This window comes from Hippocampus zosterae, chromosome 13 (assembly GCF_025434085.1).
Source record: "Hippocampus zosterae strain Florida chromosome 13, ASM2543408v3, whole genome shotgun sequence".
Taxonomy (NCBI): domain Eukaryota; kingdom Metazoa; phylum Chordata; class Actinopteri; order Syngnathiformes; family Syngnathidae; genus Hippocampus; species Hippocampus zosterae.
The window spans coordinates 16158513-16177519 of NC_067463.1; the positions used below are offsets into that span (position 1 = coordinate 16158513).

The window sequence follows — 19007 nt, forward strand, 5'->3', positions numbered from 1 at the left end:
ACATTTCAAAAACATGCATGGCAGGCTGATTGAACACACTAAATTGCCCCTAGGTGTGAGTGTGAGCGTGCATGGTTGTTCGTCTCTGTGTGCCCTGCGATTGGCTGGCAACTGATTCGGGGTGTCCCCCGCCTACTGGCCGAAGACAGCTGGGATAGGCTCCAGCACCCCCCGTGGCGCTAGTGAGGATCAAGTGGTTCGGAAAATGGATGGATGGATGATTTTTTACATATCATTAGATTGTGCAAGTGTGTATATGCTGTCACTAGTTAAAGAATTTACATCTCATTTGTCAAGTTATGTGGGGGGAAAAAATCATTGTGGATCTCAATAATATGGAGCTTTTTAGTTGAATGACAAACCTGTCTCTCCTGTATTTACTCTGTCGCTCCACTATGATTTGAATATACATGTGTCTTTCGCCAGACTAAAAATACCGCAAGCACCCACTCACACAAAGGGCTTCAAAGCACACACGCATCGCAGCACTGCCTCAAGGGAGACGCCGCACATGGAAACTCCTACCTGGGCAATGTGGAACCAATTTGTTTAGCGTGGGACTTAACCAGGGGCGGGATGGCACTTGGGAAATTTTAGAGGCCCTAATTCCGACATAGTTTCCAATACACAGCGATCTTTTAGCACAACATTATTGCATATTGCTGTTTAACAAATAGGTACAGGCTGATTACTCGATAAGCAGTGTAGAACAGATAGATCTTTAAATATATAAATATACTGTTATATTACACATAATGAATCAAGCAAACAATGGAAAACTGTTAAAACAGAATTTGCAAGTCTGAAAAGATTTGACAAGGGCTTTCATGCTGCTTTATAAGAGTCAGTAATTTTAGATTCACTTAAAAGTATGGGCAAAACCCTGAATTACAAAATAAAAATTCATGATATACTGAGCTCAGAAAGGCACCTTAAGAGTGAAAAGGCAAACGTATATTTCGGTCTTCTAATGTATAGCCATAAGATGGCGACTGCTGCTTACTGAGGCCACAATATAAGACGACCCGTTTCCTATTCTGTACCATCTTTAGTATGGCGAGTGCCACACTGTACGGGCACATTACAGTCATCCTGCTAAAAAGGAACAAAAGCTTCATCATCAGAGATGGTTTAGTATTTCATTTCTCACCTAAAAAATGTAAATGTAATTTCCCATGTCGCACAGTAGTTTTTATGTTTTTCTTCTTGACCAGGATGAGACAACGATCAGAAAAGCTACAAAACTCAACCAAACGCAGATAAAATGCTCCCAAATCTTATTAATTTTGTTAAATATACAACTCTGCTCATACAATCATGTTGGAATAAAAATGTCAAGAAGCATACATACACAGCTTTGACTTTCTGACAATAAGTCGCAGAGGGATGACAGTGGTGCGGCTCTCCATGCTGTGAGGTAAATAAATACATGTCAAAGAACAAATACATTCAGTGTTGTGAGATTGTTTTTGACAGCATTCACTCCCTGTGAAATGTTTTAGAACAAGAGTACAAAGAGTAAACATTACATTCAAGCAATATTGTTATTCCAAGTCGTCTCCCTCTTCCGCCCAGGTTTAAATTCAAGTTTCAACAAGAGTATACAGTATATATTTTTTTTCTTGAGGCTTTGCAAGAGTCCTTTTGAAGACAAGGGTTTGGCAGTGGTACTGTAATAGTTGGCGACACTGGCTTTGTGTATGCTCAATAAATTTGGGAAAGGAACATTGTGTTAATCAATTTTAGTGACACTAATCATATAATTCTCAAATCTCAGTAAGTCTCCATACAAGGCAAAGTGACGATTTTTTAATGTTTTTTCTTTCTAGAATTGCCCATTATTTTACTTGGAATGTCAAACATTTGCGGACCACAGAGGTGTTTTACCCTGTCCTTTTTAGTCCTTTGACCCACATGTAAAATCTGTGAATAGGATAATTGTGATTGACGCAAAAAACAAACTTCTTGCGGCCATATGCTGATCACACATTTCCATCACAACCAGCGTTATGAAAAAACATTCTTCATCCAACTTCTTCAAAACATTCCCTGGTGGAACCAAAAAACCCCAGTGGCTGATGTTCCCCCTCTACCAAGAGGAGAAAAATGGTCGCTTGCAGTGGAAGGTCTGAGTGAAGGCGTTGCCTAAGGTTACCACTCGGCCCTGGCCACCTGATCGGCTGCGCTCCACTACTACGCGAGGCATCTGCACCAGCTGTAGAGGGCTCTTGCCATCCTTAAGAGCCTGGGTGAGATTCAATACCTGGGACACACAGCATTCAAATAGATTACATTCACAAACAATTTTAATTGTCAAAAGTTAAAACTTAATGGTAACAGAATTTCAGTTATTGCCAAGTTGGATGCATTACATTTTTATTAAATTAACCCCCCCCCCACCCCCACTGTTATTGTAATTAACAATCATACTGCTGGAAGGTGGTGTGTGTGGGACACAACAAAATTACATTTGACAGCTAGCAGAAAACATGCCTTAACTGATGCCCATTTAAGTGCTGCATACTAGAATGCATTCAGAAATACAAAAGCGATTTTTAAACCATGTAACGAACTCAACGCCCGTGGCTAGACACGGCCAGCTACATTATTTTTTGTGGCTGTTTCCAGCCTAGAGGAACGCAAAATGAAAAAAAAAGCAAAAATGGCAGAGCCTAATAGTGGCCCACAGAGGACACAGAGAAAACCCATGCAGGCACAGGGATAACATGCAAACTCCACACAGGAAGGCCAGCGCTGGAATCGAACCCAGTGCCTCTGCACTGTGAGGTCGCCGCGCTACCCACTGGACACCGGGCCGAAATCCAGAATTGAGATGGCGAAATTCCAAGGATTTTGACAATTTCAAGTGAAACAATCTTTGTATACCGTACATAGAGCATTCAGTGTCCATGTATAGAAACATTGGATTTATGTGGTCAGGAAATGTGTGTGTGGATGGCCTAAAATGGTATTGGCAATGCCCCGGGGCAAAAAAAATTTCTGTGGACCATTTTTGTAGTTTAATTGGTTGATTTTTTTTCTCCAGCCCTAGATGAGACATTCCCAAAAATAAAGCACAGCAGATAAACACCGGATAGAGAGGGGAGGAAAGGTGAGCCTAAAGGCTGAAGAGAGAAAACAGGAAACTCACCTGGCCTCTCATGACGGACATCTGTTTCTCAAACATGGTCTTGTCAAAACCTTTGTCTCTCTGACAAGGAGAGATTGACTAATGTTAGCTGATTCCCTACTCGTGTTCACAAATTGTATCATCTCTCTGATGGTCTATTACTGATAACATTGACAATAAAAATTGAATTTTTAAAAGATAAACTATTGCTCTGTACCATAAACATCTCATAGAGATCCTCACTGAGGTCCTGCACAAAGTTCATGTCCGAGAGGCGGGACAGCACCAGCTCTCTGGTTTCCTGGGAGAAAGCCACTTTGGCCTGGGGGAGCCACGCCCAGTGAAAGGGGTCTGAAAAGAGAAAAGCATAAACTCACAATATTTGGTCTCAATAAATTGTTTTATTCAAGTGTTTAAGTTTCAAGATTCAAATAAAACACCTAAAAGACCACCAAACAAAAATAGCATCATGCACACTGTGTCTCTTAATTAAAAAAACAAACAAAAGACTGCCAGTGCCAATCAATAGGGGGTTAATGATAATCATGATTGTAACTTTGCATAATGACTTCCTCAGGAAAGATCACTGATGCAAAACATCATCAAGAAGGGATCCATAAAAAGGTACAACTCACAGGCTCTCCATTCATCAGGGTGTTTGAAGGGAAAGGCCAGGCCATTGTCAATGGCTGCGATCTTGATGCAAGGCTGGGAACTGTTCTCTGGCCATTCTGAATCCTGTAGTGAGAAAAGAGACTCAATTATTAATGACTGACACCACCATCAGTTATTGGTTGCTGTCCAAAGGCCTGATTAACTGGCCAGACAGATGAACAGCCTAGTGCTTGTTAGTCGATATGTGGAATAATGACTGATGGTAAGTAGTCACATCATCCTGGCACCCACTGGAATCTGGTGCAGTACAGTCAACATGTATATATTTCATTATTTCAGGAATCTGACAGGATTCAACAGGAAAAGTTGAAGTGATAAAGCCATGTATTTGTGTGAATTATTGTCGTAATCTGATTTATGACTTGATGACTTCAGTTGACGTCACTCTTGTTTGGTACTTTTGTTAAGGCACAGTGAATGCTTAAGACATCTAGTCAAAGTGTTTTGCAAATTAAAATCTCTAATGGAACTAGATAATCTGTATTTCTTATGAATCTGTGGTTCATTTGCCTTTATTTTAGTGTAAATGTAACCTTTAAAATCCAAAACAATGATTTAATAAATCTACTATTACTTACTGCAATACAAATTAATGTGTTCGATGGACAGAGGACCTTGACAAAAATAATTGTATATTATATTGTAATTGCAACACTGAGGTAAAAAAAAAATTCAAGAACTTTATTTTTCAAAATACAGTTCAGGCCTATCAAAAGAGCTTTTGGTCATCAGCAGCAAATTGCATTAAAATACTTCTGAATAACCAGCAGAGGGAGTAACTACATCAGACCCAACTTGTTTGCTGGTAATAGATCAAAATGTAATCAATAAATAGATAAAAGTAAAAATGCACATTTTGTAGAGGGTTCTAGAGACATTTAATTCAAATTCCATTAAAGTGCCAGCATGCACAAGAAGAAAGTGCCATTAGCTCGACGATGAGACTCACCTTTGGTCCGTCGCACTCGCCTGGTTTCTCATACTTGATCAACCAGTTGTCGTTTCCTCGATCTGACAAGGAATTGATTTCATTAAGGCATGTTTATGTGAAGATAGAATAAAGCAGCGATTCTCAACTTGTGGGTTGGGACCCAAAAGTGGTTTGCAGACAATTAATGGGAAAAAATACACAAATTTGTATTGTGAGACCTTTCAGTACAGTAGACTAGGGATATCCAAATGTCACAAAATGATATCATCACGATATGAACCTCACGATACGATAATTAAGATGCCCTTTATCCTTTATATGTCCCGCAATGGGGAAATTACAAGATATCTTTTTGTCTGTTTTCTCAAGGAATTAGTTGTAGGTGGGGATCATTCATAGAGATGGGTTATCCAAAAGAGATACATTTTGACATTTTTGGTGATGTGGCCACACACCAGTTTAATTATCACGATATTCTGGCAAGTTTAACAATACAGCTCCCAATACTGTATAAAAACCCACTATATTGTGGGCTAAAAGTAATTATATTCAAAAACCAGAAGGCACAATATTGGGTTTTTGTACATGAGCAATGACAAAGATATAGGCTGGAACAGTCATTGTAACGTCATGTGTTGTTATTGGCGCAACAGAATTAAAATTGCACCATGGCAATTTTAATAATGTGCTATCGCCGTTCTTGTTGTATCTCTAGCACAGACGTTTGAAAAGTTCCCACACTGAACCTGTTAGGTAAGCAAGAGCGAGACGGAGAGAATCAGTGAGTGAGGAACAGAGAGCAACACAGAGAGAGAGAGGGAGGAACAGAGAGAGAGAGAGAGAGAGAGAGAGAGAGAGAGAGAGAGAGGGAGAGACAGAAAGAGAGAAAGAAAGCGATAAGAAAAAAACTACTGCATTGTCATTTTGCACTGTAGTTCAGCGAACACTCTTGCATGGACAAACACCTGTGTTTCGGATTACATAATCCAGCACCACCAGCCGCTCAAACTGTGACTGTAGCTGTTTTCTGATGTTCTCTGGTAGGGGTTCTGCTTCAAAGTGCCTCAGCCAATGGTCGGCCTCACGATAACCTTCCACAAACAGTTGAAATGAGCCCACCTAAACGAAGATATAAAAATGCCCAGGATTGCATCATTGTTCCTCAGCATTTGCATTTTAACTGTGTGCAATTATGACATCAAATGGAAGATATGTCAGCCAACTTCCTCATTTTACTTCCTGAGAGCATTGTTTTCACGAGCAAATATAATACAGTCTAAGTGCCCTATACAAAACATTACCTATACAAAAGACTGTTACACTGAAAGGTCTTGTATACTCAGATTTTGGTTAACTACCATTGAAAAACGAGGGGAACTAATGTCTCAGTACGCTTCTCAAAAGCAATATTAAGTAAAAAAGCATTAAAAGAGGAGAAAAAAACCAATGAATTTTCAATGATTTTCTGTAAAAACAGAATGTATACCTATGCCGGATGTATATACTGTATATATATATTTTTTTTTAATCTATGCCGATCACATATAGTAGCAGGCAAAACATTTAAATGCTTTTCTATTAGATTATTGAAGGTGCAGAATTGGTTAATAATGTACCTTCAATCATGTATAATTAATAATAATTGTATATCCACTTTTTTCTGAGTCATTTTGCTAAGTGGTGTGCCATGAAATTTGTTCCGATGTGAAAAATGTGCCTTGACTCAATAAGGGTTGGGCAACACTTCTCTAGCACTTGCTATGGAGCACAGACATACAGTACGAAATTCTGATCAAATACGGTACTTTTGAAGCTTTACTTCAGACCCCCCCCCCCCCACACACACACACAAAAAAAAGGGGGGTACACAAAGTTTGGGAAGCACCGAGCACTGATATAAGGAGGAGGTAGTATTACCTTTGGTGGCAGGCCCACTCTGTGGAAGCGTCGTCCGACTTTGGGCACCTTCTCTAAAGCGTACTTCTTCCCTCTGGATTTGGCTCTGTCTATGGCACTGTAATGAAAGGTCTCACTGGCCAAATACACCACCTGACAGAAGAAAAGAACCAATCAGTTCACTTGTTAAAACGATTGCTCGTAAAGAAAAATAGCACGATTTATTGTATGCAGATACACATGAGAGAGTCTAACCTTGGTTTTTGGCACCACACCAAGGCCCAGTTTGCTGTCAACTAGCGAAGCAGCAGTCTCTGAGAGGTAACCCTGGTTTGGCAGCAGGCAGCCCCGCCCAAAACAACATGGACAGCAGAGCTAAAAGAAAGAAACATAATGGTGGTGCACTTTATCTGCTTAGGTATGACTGAAGAACTAGAGAATGACGAACCATGTACTGTAACATGACTACCTTGTGAAAATATTTGGTCCATTTGGGATTCAGATGACCATAGGGTTCCTCTGACTTTGGTTTGAAAACACCGATGACTTTCTGTTGAAGACAGAATGACTGATGTTGACTTCCATTGGCAAAATACAAAAAAAAAAACCACACAGATATATAGATCTCAGTGCACCATTGAAAAAGTTGGAAAAAAAGAACAAAAGATTCAAGTGAAGTTACACCAGCAGCAGTGACTATTGAGTGCCATAGACGCTGCAAATAAGAGTGGAATCCATACAATCTCTCTGTCGTAAACATGATGCAAGATGGCTCTCTTTTTGATACAACAATCTTTTTCTCCATTAATATTCCAAAAATAATATTTCACAATTTCTCTTTTTGGGGAGGGTGGAGACATGGTCTGCATTTAAAAGAGCACTTAAAAATATATCGATACTGTTTTCGTGTCATTTTTGAATGTCACAAATGAATGCGTTCCTTACCCCTTTTGGGTCTTTAACAAAGTAACTTCCACTGGAGCCCTGCGAAATCCTCTCTGGAAAGACACCACCCTCAATGGCTTGTTCAGCCCTTTGGATAATATCCGCAAACTCAGGATCATCTGGGAAGTGGTTGATGTCCCCATTGTTGATACCTAAAAAGACCAATGGAGAGTGGTGTTCACTTTTACATCAGAATTTTATCTTGAATTTCCTATGAAGGTAGAATGATGACGCAAGCAACATTCCACCAAGGAACATGTATATGGCAATAAATGTATACAATCACAATAATTACACTTTAGGGTGCTGAAATCGCTTAGCCAATGAGGCTAAACAGGACACAAATATTTATATATTCAGATTTATTTAGATACTTTTTGTCTTCTCCCTTTCATAACGTTGCTGCTGTAAATTGGGAATTTCTTCATTGTAGAGACAAATGTTTTCTTATCTTATCTTAAATCTCATATCCACACTTAAGCCTAGTTAGCCACATCATCATATTTGTGTGGCCAAACCCTTGACTATGCTGAGCCAGTCCTCGTCACTGCAGAGACATAGCTCAAATAACAAATGCCACATCAGGGAATATGGTTTTTTTTAGGTTGTAGGCTTAGCTTGATGGCTAACTGCACGTCATAATGGTAGAAATGGCCGAAGCTATTATCAATTGCGAAGTGGAAAATGTGCAGTGCCACAAGCTGAATTGAGGTCACTGTACTTATATGCTCAGGGTGGAGCGACTCATTCTGTTCCTTCGTTGCATCAGCCCGGCCACATTATAGCCCCTTCGCCAAATATTCGCACAACTCAGAGGGTGAGAGTTCTGCACTGTATCTCAGCAATTCAGTACTAAATTGTATGTTGTATGTTTCAACGCTTATTTTCTAACATATTGCATACATAACATACATTTTAAAGGAAACATTTTAACAGGAAGTTAGCATATCCTGCGAGTGCAACAACTTGTTTCCAGCTGTCAACCAAAATAGCATTCCACAGCCAAGGTAATAACACATCCACCACCACCAGGTTGACAAGCATTGTTTAAACTTTTTTTCTGACTGTCAGAATAGCCCCTCTTCCTCTCCACTCGAAACAACCCGCTTGTAGTTCCTTGGTGAACAAAAGCACACGAGACCTGGTTTGAACCAAGCATCATAGCATGAAATCGATCAAATAAACATATGGTACATTTTGGAAACAAACTGCAAGAATAAACAAAAATGTAAAAGGTCATGAATGTTTACTGGTAGTGTGGACACCCTTTTATGTGGTGGTGTTTTATCACTTCAAAAAATCTTCATCTAAATGATCAAATCATGCAGAGGTCTCAAATAATAATAAATGCATTTTATGTCATAAAGTCAAACCGAGTACATTAAAGTGCATTTGGACATTCTCTTTGGCTGAGTGAACTATCTTTAATCACAGTGATGGACATACCGTCCCCGGGACTGACAAAGAGGATAAAGGATGAGAAGTTTTTTTGTTTTGCTTTGTCTTTAAGTACAGGCGGTGCTGGCTGTGTTGTATGCCTCAGTGACCCCCCCCCCCCCCCCCCGCCCCTTTAAGGCACAGATTTCTCAAAGTAAAGTTTTTATTATTGTTATTAATTTTTTATGCTGTCATCGTAGCTATTTTTGTGTTGTGAAATACTAACGTTGAGTTGCTTGGCAGTGAGACATTAAAAAAAATATAAAGGAACAGTGATGTCATTTTGTTTGATTAATGGCCACTATTGTATGCAACAGCCAATCACGGAGTTACTGAAAATAAGGTTCAGTACGCAGGCGAAGACGCGATGAATACGTCAATGTTAGCTGCAAGAGTCCTGCACATATTTAAAAGTGTGACATTCTGTAACGTGGCAAAACATGCCATGTGTTTTGTATCGAACCGAAACGAATCATTTCACTTTCAAGTCGAGCCGTCCCTGATTAACACCTGACAAATCGAAAACCGTATTCACTCGTCTTTTGTGGAAAGATGCACGCCGCTAGTTATTTTAGATCCGATACAAAAAAATCCACACTTCTGCCTCAGCATTAATGAATACAGTAGCTATTCGACTCGTGCGTCTTAGTCTTTCTAGTCGTGTGCATAAATGTTATATAGTAGTGTAAGGCTAAGGAATAGGTAAAGTTAAGGTAGGGTAAGGTAGTCTTTCCACTACTAGTGGGCTGAATTGTCTCGTCATTAAGGACAAACAGCGTACTAGTAGCTACAGCGAGGAGATGGACCTTAAACTATACAGTGTGGACATCAATGACAGCGAATAAGCATTCAAACGGAATGCCACACAACACCGCGAACCAACTAATTGTCTCTTGAAAGATAATGCACAACGTCGCTAAACCTAGATCATTGCTGTGAGATCCGGGTAGCAATTACGTGCTATTATTAAATGGCGTGTAAGTTATAGGGTACGCCAGGATCTCAAACACTCTTCTTTCAGTCGAACACAGCTTCTATAAATACACAAACCAGAGCTATTTTCGTAAGTATCCAGCAGCACTTGTTCTGGTCAATTATTACCTGGCGAGGCTAACGTGTCTCTATCCGACGATGAGCTGAGTCTGCTCAGCCTGCTCTTGTCTCGGGCGCTTTTAAGTGGAGACGAGTTTCCAGCAACGCACGGCAACAGCAACGCGTCTTCGCCGGAGCCTTCCGCCTCGAGCTCGGTCAAGACGCTCTCGCACGAGTCCAAAATTCGAACGGCAAAGCCGGGGTTAGACTGGAGCCCCGAGTCCGGCGTGCTCTTGTCAAATAACACTCTTGAACGATGTGCGTTGAGGGAATTGGACTGCGGTAGCGAAACCGCGGTTGTCTCGGTGTCCAACGCGGGCTCCGATGTCCCTGTTGGGTCGCATTCTGACATCATTGTCGAGCACTCAGTTCTTAATTCTTACTTCTTAAATGTACACTAATAGAATACCACACTGTGTTGGAGTTGTCAAGAATCCATTCTCAATCGATGTCCCTTTGAGCGCACATCAACGCCAAACACTTGTTCCGTGAGAGCCGATTTCGCTCACACTGTCCATGGCAGCATACACCGACTGTCTCACTTCCTGGTTCATCCAGTACGCATGCGTACTCAGATTTGCCTTTGGTACTGTTCGTAAATCGAGAACGTTTCCGAACAGTTACCTTTCATAACTGTGATCAGTCGAAAGGACTACTAGACACTGTTTGCTGTGGTAACAGTTTTGACATCCAGGTTTGATAAACGTAAACGTAGTAATACCTGAGAAGTGAACGATAATTAATATCGCTCAAAATAAAAAACAATCAGATAGGGGCCAAATGGATCGGATTTTTTTTTTTCAGTCAGTCACGGTTTGACATCACAAAACAAGAAAATACATGGATAAACTATCTATAGTATATAAAATGCAGAGACTTATACCGCAGCTGTGGTTTTATAGTCGCAATGGATTCATCGAATCCATTTTTGTAACGTAAGTCACCACTAGATGTCAATACTGCTACACACAAACAGACAAGGCCAAGTGATGAGTCTTGGCAAAACTAGAAACGTGTTCAAATGCTTTTGTTTCCACACACTTCACTTTGTCCTTGGATATGAAATCATGAATATATCAGGCATACAAGTAGCTCTCAAAATTCAACCATAATTTCCATTGCTGTATTTTTCTTTCTCTGTGCTCCTGTTGATTCCATGTAACAGTCAGAGGGCCTCTTCCTGGCTTTGAAATCACCTCTCATGAGGCTTCAATAATGAGCCTACACTCACCACCGCTTCTTGCTCACCCCTGGCTCCTCTCCACATATATGCCCCTGTCCCTTTACCACCACCTCTTTCTAATAAAACACTGTATTTGGAACATGCAAATGAGCAGTCAACCAGCTGGTTTCACAGCAGTAATGTGATTTATCAAGGTAGGAGGTTAGAGGGTGAAGGAGACGGCTACGGGAGGGAAAGAGCAGCGATGGAGTGCTTGGGTTGAGCAAAGGGAGGATGAATGAGGGATCTTGGTGGATGAGAGGGAGACAGTCACATTCAAAGGCATTCTACACACAAAGCATCATTCAATTGACTCCACTTTTGCTTTGTCCATTAGATTTCTCCTTACTTGCTGAGATGTGTTGACTTTTGTATTTTGTATTTGTATAAACCAGCTAAGTCTAAATTGTGGAACACATGATACTGCAGAGAAGCTCATCATATCACTCTATTAATGTGTCAACTATAACCATCAGATGACACACCCCATGCATTAATTTTGGTGCACTTCAGACTCTTTCGGTACAAGATCTGTCAGTAGTTATCTTGCCCATCCTTGCCTTTGAAGATTAATGGGCTACCCATTAATCCACAGTTCAACTAATTTCTAGAGGAAGCGGTTGCTTTGTAAATAAGATTAACTTAACCCCCACCTGGTTTGTTTTTAATGAAAGCTTAAAATCAGTTTTGGTGTTAGGAAAAGTTAAAATGCATTTATTATTAGTGTCTGAATGACCAAGTCACACACGTTCTTTCATTTCTTAAATCAAATACAGGTACACTGATAATATATAGTCCATCATTCTTATGTGCTCTCCTCTGTCATGATTCGGTTTTCGGTCTGGCCAGCGGGTCTGTCATGATTCGGTCGGAGTATTGTTTCTGGTATTGCTATCTTCTCTGCTCATGGACTTTTTGGCTATTGACCTCGTCGTGTTTCGCGTTTTTTACTCTTGGTATCCCTGCTTTTTGTAAGTACGCTTTTGGTTTTGTGATGTGGCTTTTCACTCGCGTGTAGTTTGATACATTGTTTTCATTTGTATTTGCGGTCTTTATTTTTCTCCCTTGCCTTTTGTGCAAGAGCTTTTTGTTATTCGTTTATGTTCTCTCTGGTCCTTGTTTTGACCAGCGCTTTGTTACCTCTTTATCGGTGCGATTATTAGCATTAAAACATATTTTTGTTACAAAGACCTTGTTTACGTCTGCGTTTTTGGGATCCAGACTTAACTCGGCCTGTCCGAGTCGTGACACTCTCCTTGTCAGTCAATGATGGTAGATCAGTTCAGTCATCCCAGTTGGTTTTGAGACTGCCTGTGGATCCTCACCTGTTACCTGTTGAGAGAAAGCAATATTGTGGGGTGGAGGAGGTGATTAAATCCAGCAACTGGATATATAACCTTGCGTTTAAGTTTGAATGTGAGTTGTTAGAAACTACCTCTTGGACCAAACATCTTCATGTAGCAGTATGAACAATATGGCTTCTCATCATACTGAAACACAGTAAACAAGAGGGTTTTTTTTCTTCATCGTCCACCTATTTGCTTTGTGTTACAAATTCCCAATTTCGTTACCTCAGCATGTTGTCCAGGTGTGAGCTGTCTTTTACACCTTTGACATTTCAGACACAGTGGATGGTAATCTCTTCCTAAAGACCTCTTCTTCTCACCTGAACCAACACGGAGAAATGATTTTGCTGAGAAAGTGGAGGATGTGTTGTCCACTGTAATGAATGGTAAATGAACATAATACTGTGTAGTTCATGCAGTCAAAATGCAGTGTTTCTTTCAAAAGGTTTCTTGTATTTGTGATTCTACTTCGACGATTGCTAAGGCAGAAAGTAGGGTTATTGTCCATCCTTCCATTTTCCAATCCGCTTTATCCTCACAAGGGTCGCGGGGGATGCTGTAGCCTATCCCAGCTGTCTTCAGGCAGTAGGCGGGGGACACCCTGAACCGGTTGCCAGACAATTGCAGGGCACACAGAGACGATCAACCAAACACGCGCACACTCACACCAAGGGACACTTTAGAGTGTTTAATCAGCCTGATATGCATGTATATGGAATGTGGGAGGAAACTGGAGTACCCGGAGAAAACCCACGCAGGAGAACATGCAAACTCCACACAGGAGCTGGGATCGAACCCACGACCTCTGCACTGTGAGGTCGACGCGTAACCACTGGGCCACTCGAGGGTGATTGTGTCAGACAATTTTAACGTACCGTAATTGCTTTTTGCTTAGGAGAGACAAACGTTCTGAACACACTGACATAATTGGAGTGACGTATATCTATACAGTATGTACTCTAAAATCCCGACAGTAAATTTTACAAGGAAAGTTTTTGCATAGTATTTATTACAAAAAGACACTCTAATTACTTAATAATTTTATAATTTTTTTTCCCCCCAACCAAATATTGTTCTGGTTTCTTCAGTGTATAATTGACTGGTTAAAAGTAATTTACTCATGAAGTCAGAGAAATAAGAAAACTGACTGTTATGTAAACTTGTTTGACTACACCCACATCCTGTTGTCATTATGGAAACGAGAGTGTGCTTGCTTATAAGAGAAGAATATGAAATATCTTTTTTCTATCTGAAGGTAGCAAAGAACAGGGAGATGTGAATGCCACATCAGTCTCTGCAAACCTTTTCGGCACATATAAAATGTCCACCAAAGCTGTCTTAAGACGTGTACTTCAAGCTATTATTTGAAAAGAGCAAAACGCATTGTTCTTTATGGGTTGAGCCAACAAGATCAATCAAGCAGAATAGAATGCAGCCCATTTGTAATAATAGGCCTACTGTACTTTGAAGTTTAACCTTTCCCTGTAAAAAAAATCCATTATAAGAATGACACTTTTATACTTGTCTGATATGTTAAAATATACAGGATCAAAATTATGCAGCACTGTATGACTTCAAAATGGTTTCCTTCTGTTGACCCACAAAACTAAAAGAGAGAGAAAATGTCAGAAAGACACTCATCTGGGATAGAAAGGTAAGAGGTCATATACTCACCAAAATAGACAGGCTTCCCACAGATTGGACAGTAACTTACCATGACTGTGTAATTATTGAATGGCTAGCGTATGTGACTGTTGTAATGAGAATGAAAGAATATGCTCTATCAAAGGGCAATGTGTGTGTGTGTGTGTGTGTGTTTTCACACCGTTAGCCAGTATACCGTTTGAAGCCACAGCCAGGATGTGGTTTGTGAAACATCACAGGAAAAGAGAACTGAGTTTCATGAAGAAAAGCAAAGAGCAAGCAGTCAACATTAAGGTATATTTTATATCCAAAGCAGAAGCATTTGGACAAGGGTAATTTTTGGGGGTGAAAGGGGGGCTTCTTTAGTTGCTGCTTGTTTGTGAATGTTCCTGCCTTCAGTCTTGATATTGTGAAAATCTCATTTGCGGCTTGGCTGTAGTTTGTCTGATGACCAGTCCAATGTGCCCCACCTCTCGCCCTAGGTCAGCTGGTTTCGGCTCAAGCACATCAACAACCTTGTACCTGATAAATGGATGGATGGAGAGATAAATCAAAAGTCCATACTTTTGAGGCCCTAAAAATGAAGGTGCTCGGTCAGCACAAAATGGATATTAGTCCAGTGGTATAGGCTATACAGCATGTCCTATTTTGTAGAACCCCTTAAATTGAAACATAAAGTCTACAGTTGACTCACATCTTGATTTTAAAAAAAAAAGTCTCTCAGGAACTTAAACACAACCGTCTTTTCTTTACTCCTGCGCACATTTTCTTCAGACTAAAAAGAAGGAGGCAAGGCACTGAATATAGAAGGGAAATCAGATACTTGTGCCTTTCTTTTTCTCCGTGTCTCTTGTTCTCACTCAATCGACACTCATGCACATGCACCAAGCGAGCACTCACAACTACACTCAGGCACAGACCATTTTCCTTCAGTGACATCACAAGAGGTCGCAGCCAAAAAGCAGGAGGAGAGGCAGTGTGAGACCAAGTTGGGAGAACGAAAAAGAGTCGCACAGAGAGCAGCAGACTCTTGAGTCAGTGTAGAGGTGGTTATTTCCTCAAGATAGCTGTTGGAAGTGGACCTCAGGAAGGACATTTGTGAGGGGGGGATGAGTGAGTAATGGTGGACTCCAACTACCGGTAATTTTACTGAGGTAGACTATTCCTCATTTAGGGAAAAGTACTTTGTGGAGGGCCTTTGTATTTCTTGCTTTCGGTCAACAAATGTAGATTCTAAATATTGATTTACATGGACAAGACTGTCCATTTACAATATGCTGTCCTTTGTCTGACACATCACGGTCTATTCCTCATTTCAAAAGCTGATGAATTTCAGAAGATCATAAAATATGAGGTATGGCAAAGTGTATGCAGAAAAATGGTGAAGATTGCACGACTGTCTGTGTCCTATGTGTTGTGTTATTTTTGTTATTTTGACTTCAAAATGGCGCCGCGAGAGTGGCTGCCTTTCCAGCAGCGCCTATATTTTGTTGTTCTACTTCTTTCCCTTTCGTAACTTTGCTGCTGTGAAGTGGGAATTTCTCCATTGCGAGACTAATAAAGGATTTCTTATCTTATGTCATCATTTACATACTGCGCCTTCTTCCATGTGTCATGATTTGGAGATGTTGGAATACCAAGTGGCTTCTGTAGCTCATCTGACCCCACAAGATACCCACTATCATGTTTCTCTATTAGCATTCGTGTGTGTGGCAATATCTCATCGTCCACGTGTTTTGATATAAATGGAATTATCAGGATTTCACTACAGGAAACAGAGTGAATATGCAGTAAAAACAAAACGGGGAACTGGTGTTATTTGATCCAAAGGAACAAATCAGTGAGGATTCCCCCTGGCTGAGAATTTACAAAGAAAGAGATAGAATGGCACACAGAAACGGTAGCAATCTAATTATGAAAGGACAAAGGAGGTTTACGAGGTGGCGTTAAAACCACATTTCCCAGTGGATATTTTGGTCAGGCTGCCTTGAAAAAACTGCCAAAACTCTTGACAAACACATTCCTGCTCTGGCACACACAAATGCGAGGTTCACTTCTGCTAAGTCATATGAGGTACACCAACACACTGGTTGGAGGGATGTTGGAATATTCTGTGTGTGAGCAGGATTTGTCGTAACATTGAATGAATGCCGTTAGCCACTCGAAAGACCTTGTAGAAAAAGGGAGAAAATGGCGCTTCGGTTCATCTCCTCTGTTGACTTGAAACTTGCCAATGCCGAACCCACCAGTGTGACTTTGAGAATGGGGGTTGGGCAATTCCTCCTGCCCACACATAAATGCACTTTTAATGTGTGTACACCATCGAAGTGCACTCACACATACTAAAACCTTGGAAAGCCTCCTCTTTCAGCCGGTCACACCCATTCATCAGCAGGTTTTACGTTTTCGAACCCTTGTCACTGTTCTGATCTCAACATACAGCATGGCTCTGCCTCTCTTGTATGTGTACAAAAACACATAGAAAACAAGTTAAAAACACATTTAAAATATAATCAGCTAACAAAACAATACACTGTAAATCACTTTTGTTTCGTTTACAGTGCTGTATATCAATTTAATGTTTTTTCTGTTCATGAATATGTAACAATTTGTCAGATTTAATAAGATTTTCTATCTTGAAAAACTGAGTATTTACTATTACAAATACACTGATGCTCGACCATACTAGTTCATTGCATTATACAAGTAGCATCCACAACAAAATGGGGTGTTTTTCACCATATCCCCCTTTGTGACAGTCTAAAAGACTATAATCCTCTAATGTGGCTGTCAGCGGATGGAAAAATTGGGAAAATAAATCCTTGTTTTTCTGTTTTAATCTGGCAATGCCTATAAATCCCTAGATTCCTCTATAGAGTGAATGGTTATTTTGGAACTGAGACCTTGATTGTATATGTGAGTGGCTGGGTCAATTTGATTACAGGATCTGTTTGCCAAATCACAATACAGTACTCCAACTGTGTGTATGGAATTTTGAATCTGAAATCAGATATTTATTTGGGATAATAGTCATAACGGCCTTCCGAATGACACCATAGCTGCAAATTGGCCCTCATATAAATTTGACACCACTGAATAAAGTCCTCTATTTATAAAGGCAGATTTGTCGACGGATCTTGTATTGAAGCTCATGACATTTTCCAGGTGCACCTAATGTTGCAGCAGATTACAAACTATGAAACAGTGTTGGCAATTGGTGTCTTTCTGTCTCTCAAAAAAAATTGAAAAATAGATCAAGAACTCATGCGTGTGCAGAATTCTCACACTCAAACAAAAGCCAGAGCCTTTGTCTCTACACGACTTGTATCTGATAAGCACAATTCATTCTGGAATTTAATTAGACCAGAATATCAACATTACCCCCCCCCCCCACACACACACACACACACACTCACACACTCTTTGTTCCTCAGCACTTCCTATACAGCTGGGGAGAGTATGCTTTGTGGCTGCCCCTCCCCAAGCTTTTGAACAAGCCAATACGAAAGTACGTCAGAAAAATGCCCCCCCCCCCATACGCACACACATATCTCTCGGTTTCCCTTACCACCCCATCCATTCCCTACCCCATCCCCCAGAGTCCTCTCTACACCCCATCCCCCTCCCCGACTACCCTAACCCACTTACTCATCCTGCACCCACCCATCCGCGCACCCGCGAGATTTCCTCCACATCCACCACTTTCTCACCCGTGTAAACTCACAATACCCTTTTCTTCCTACTCATCCCTTTTTCCTGGACGCACTTTCTTCCAGCTCCCTCCCCTCTATTATACCCACTCGCCATTTTCCTTACTCCAATCTCTGCAGCATCCCCCTCCTTCCTCCACCTCCCTCTCCATGGCCTTATCTTGTGAATATCGGTAGCACACTGGGTAAGAAATTGATCCTCCCCGCCTGTCTGTGGCCACTGCCACAGCGCATTAGCCTGTGCGTGATGTGTGAGTGTGTGCATGTGTGTGTTATTGCTTGAGGCAGAGAAATAGGAGGGAGGAGGGAGGAGGGAACAGGAGGAGGAGGAAAGCGACAGGGTGGAGGGTTATTTGCATATCATCAAAGTCGGAAAAGGGAGCGTAATGAGGAGAGAATGTCTTTGGATGTGTGTATTAGGAGTGGCGCTGATGAGTGTGAAATTAGGGAGCTAAACCAAGAGAATAATGTTGAGAGTTAAAATGGACTGCTCGGGGTGAAGTGAACGTACACAAAATTACACACACGGAGGCGCACATAGCCGATTTACTAAACTACAAGCTACAGTACATAGTTGACATTTGGCATAAATGTTTTGATTGGAAAAATATTTCATACACTGAGATTCCATATCTATGTCAAACTATTGTATTCGGGTAAAACGTGGCAAAAACTACGCATGTGATCTCTTCTTACGTGTTTCGTTTTAAGTATCTTCGTTTTATTATTCAGCAACAAGAAATTGCATGAAACTTTTGCGAGTATAGCGATCATCCACGGCAAACTTTCAGCACTGGATGAAACAGCTGCAATCCGCAGGCTTGGTATTTGTAAATAAATAATTTAAATCCCCTTTTAGCCTGCCTCTTTGCCATCCAGTTTCTGATTTCACAGACACTGTTAATCGAACATTGACTTAAGTGCCCAGTCATTTGGTCTCGTACGTTCGCTATATTTAATGTAATATGTCACGCTATTG

The 19007-nt window shown here is 40.7% G+C and overlaps 2 protein-coding genes across 2 annotated transcripts; both read right to left on the bottom strand.

The window, feature by feature from the left end:
• Positions 1-1262: 1262 nt before the first annotated feature.
• Positions 1263-10659, bottom strand: pi4k2b (phosphatidylinositol 4-kinase type 2 beta). The gene is made up of 11 exons (XM_052084980.1): positions 10116-10659; positions 7578-7729; positions 7102-7182; positions 6888-7007; positions 6654-6785; positions 5702-5855; positions 4755-4816; positions 3766-3868; positions 3348-3481; positions 3152-3211; positions 1263-2263 (listed from the first exon to the last, which is right to left on the bottom strand). The coding sequence occupies exons 1-11, from the start codon at positions 10459-10461 to the stop codon at positions 2090-2092; spliced, it is 1518 nt and encodes a 505-aa protein (XP_051940940.1). The 5' UTR covers positions 10462-10659; the 3' UTR covers positions 1263-2089.
• Positions 10660-12013: 1354 nt separating this feature from the next.
• On the bottom strand, positions 12014-14507 carry zgc:195282 (uncharacterized protein LOC100192223 homolog). Its single transcript, XM_052085099.1, has 4 exons — positions 14349-14507; positions 12900-12994; positions 12764-12818; positions 12014-12660 (listed from the first exon to the last, which is right to left on the bottom strand). The coding sequence occupies exons 1-4, from the start codon at positions 14389-14391 to the stop codon at positions 12650-12652; spliced, it is 204 nt and encodes a 67-aa protein (XP_051941059.1). The 5' UTR covers positions 14392-14507; the 3' UTR covers positions 12014-12649.
• Positions 14508-19007: the final 4500 nt, after the last annotated feature.

Coding starts and splice junctions, on each gene's coding strand:
- pi4k2b (XM_052084980.1), bottom strand. CDS start 10,461: ATGATGTCAGAATGCGACCCAACAGGGACATCGGAGCCCGCGTTGGAC. Junction 5,856..6,653: donor GAGTGGGCCTGCCACCAAAG/GTAATACTACCT, acceptor ATCTTCGTTTAG/GTGGGCTCATTTCAACTGTT. Junction 4,817..5,701: donor TTATGTAATCCGAAACACAG/GTGTTTGTCCAT, acceptor ATTCCTTGTCAG/ATCGAGGAAACGACAACTGG.
- zgc:195282 (XM_052085099.1), bottom strand. CDS start 14,391: ATGGTAAGTTACTGTCCAATCTGTGGGAAGCCTGTCTATTTTG. Junction 12,995..14,348: donor TGGGAAGCCTGTCTATTTTG/GTGAGTATATGA, acceptor GTGTTGGTTCAG/GTGAGAAGAAGAGGTCTTTA. Junction 12,819..12,899: donor CACCTGGACAACATGCTGAG/GTAACGAAATTG, acceptor ACTGTGTTTCAG/TATGATGAGAAGCCATATTG.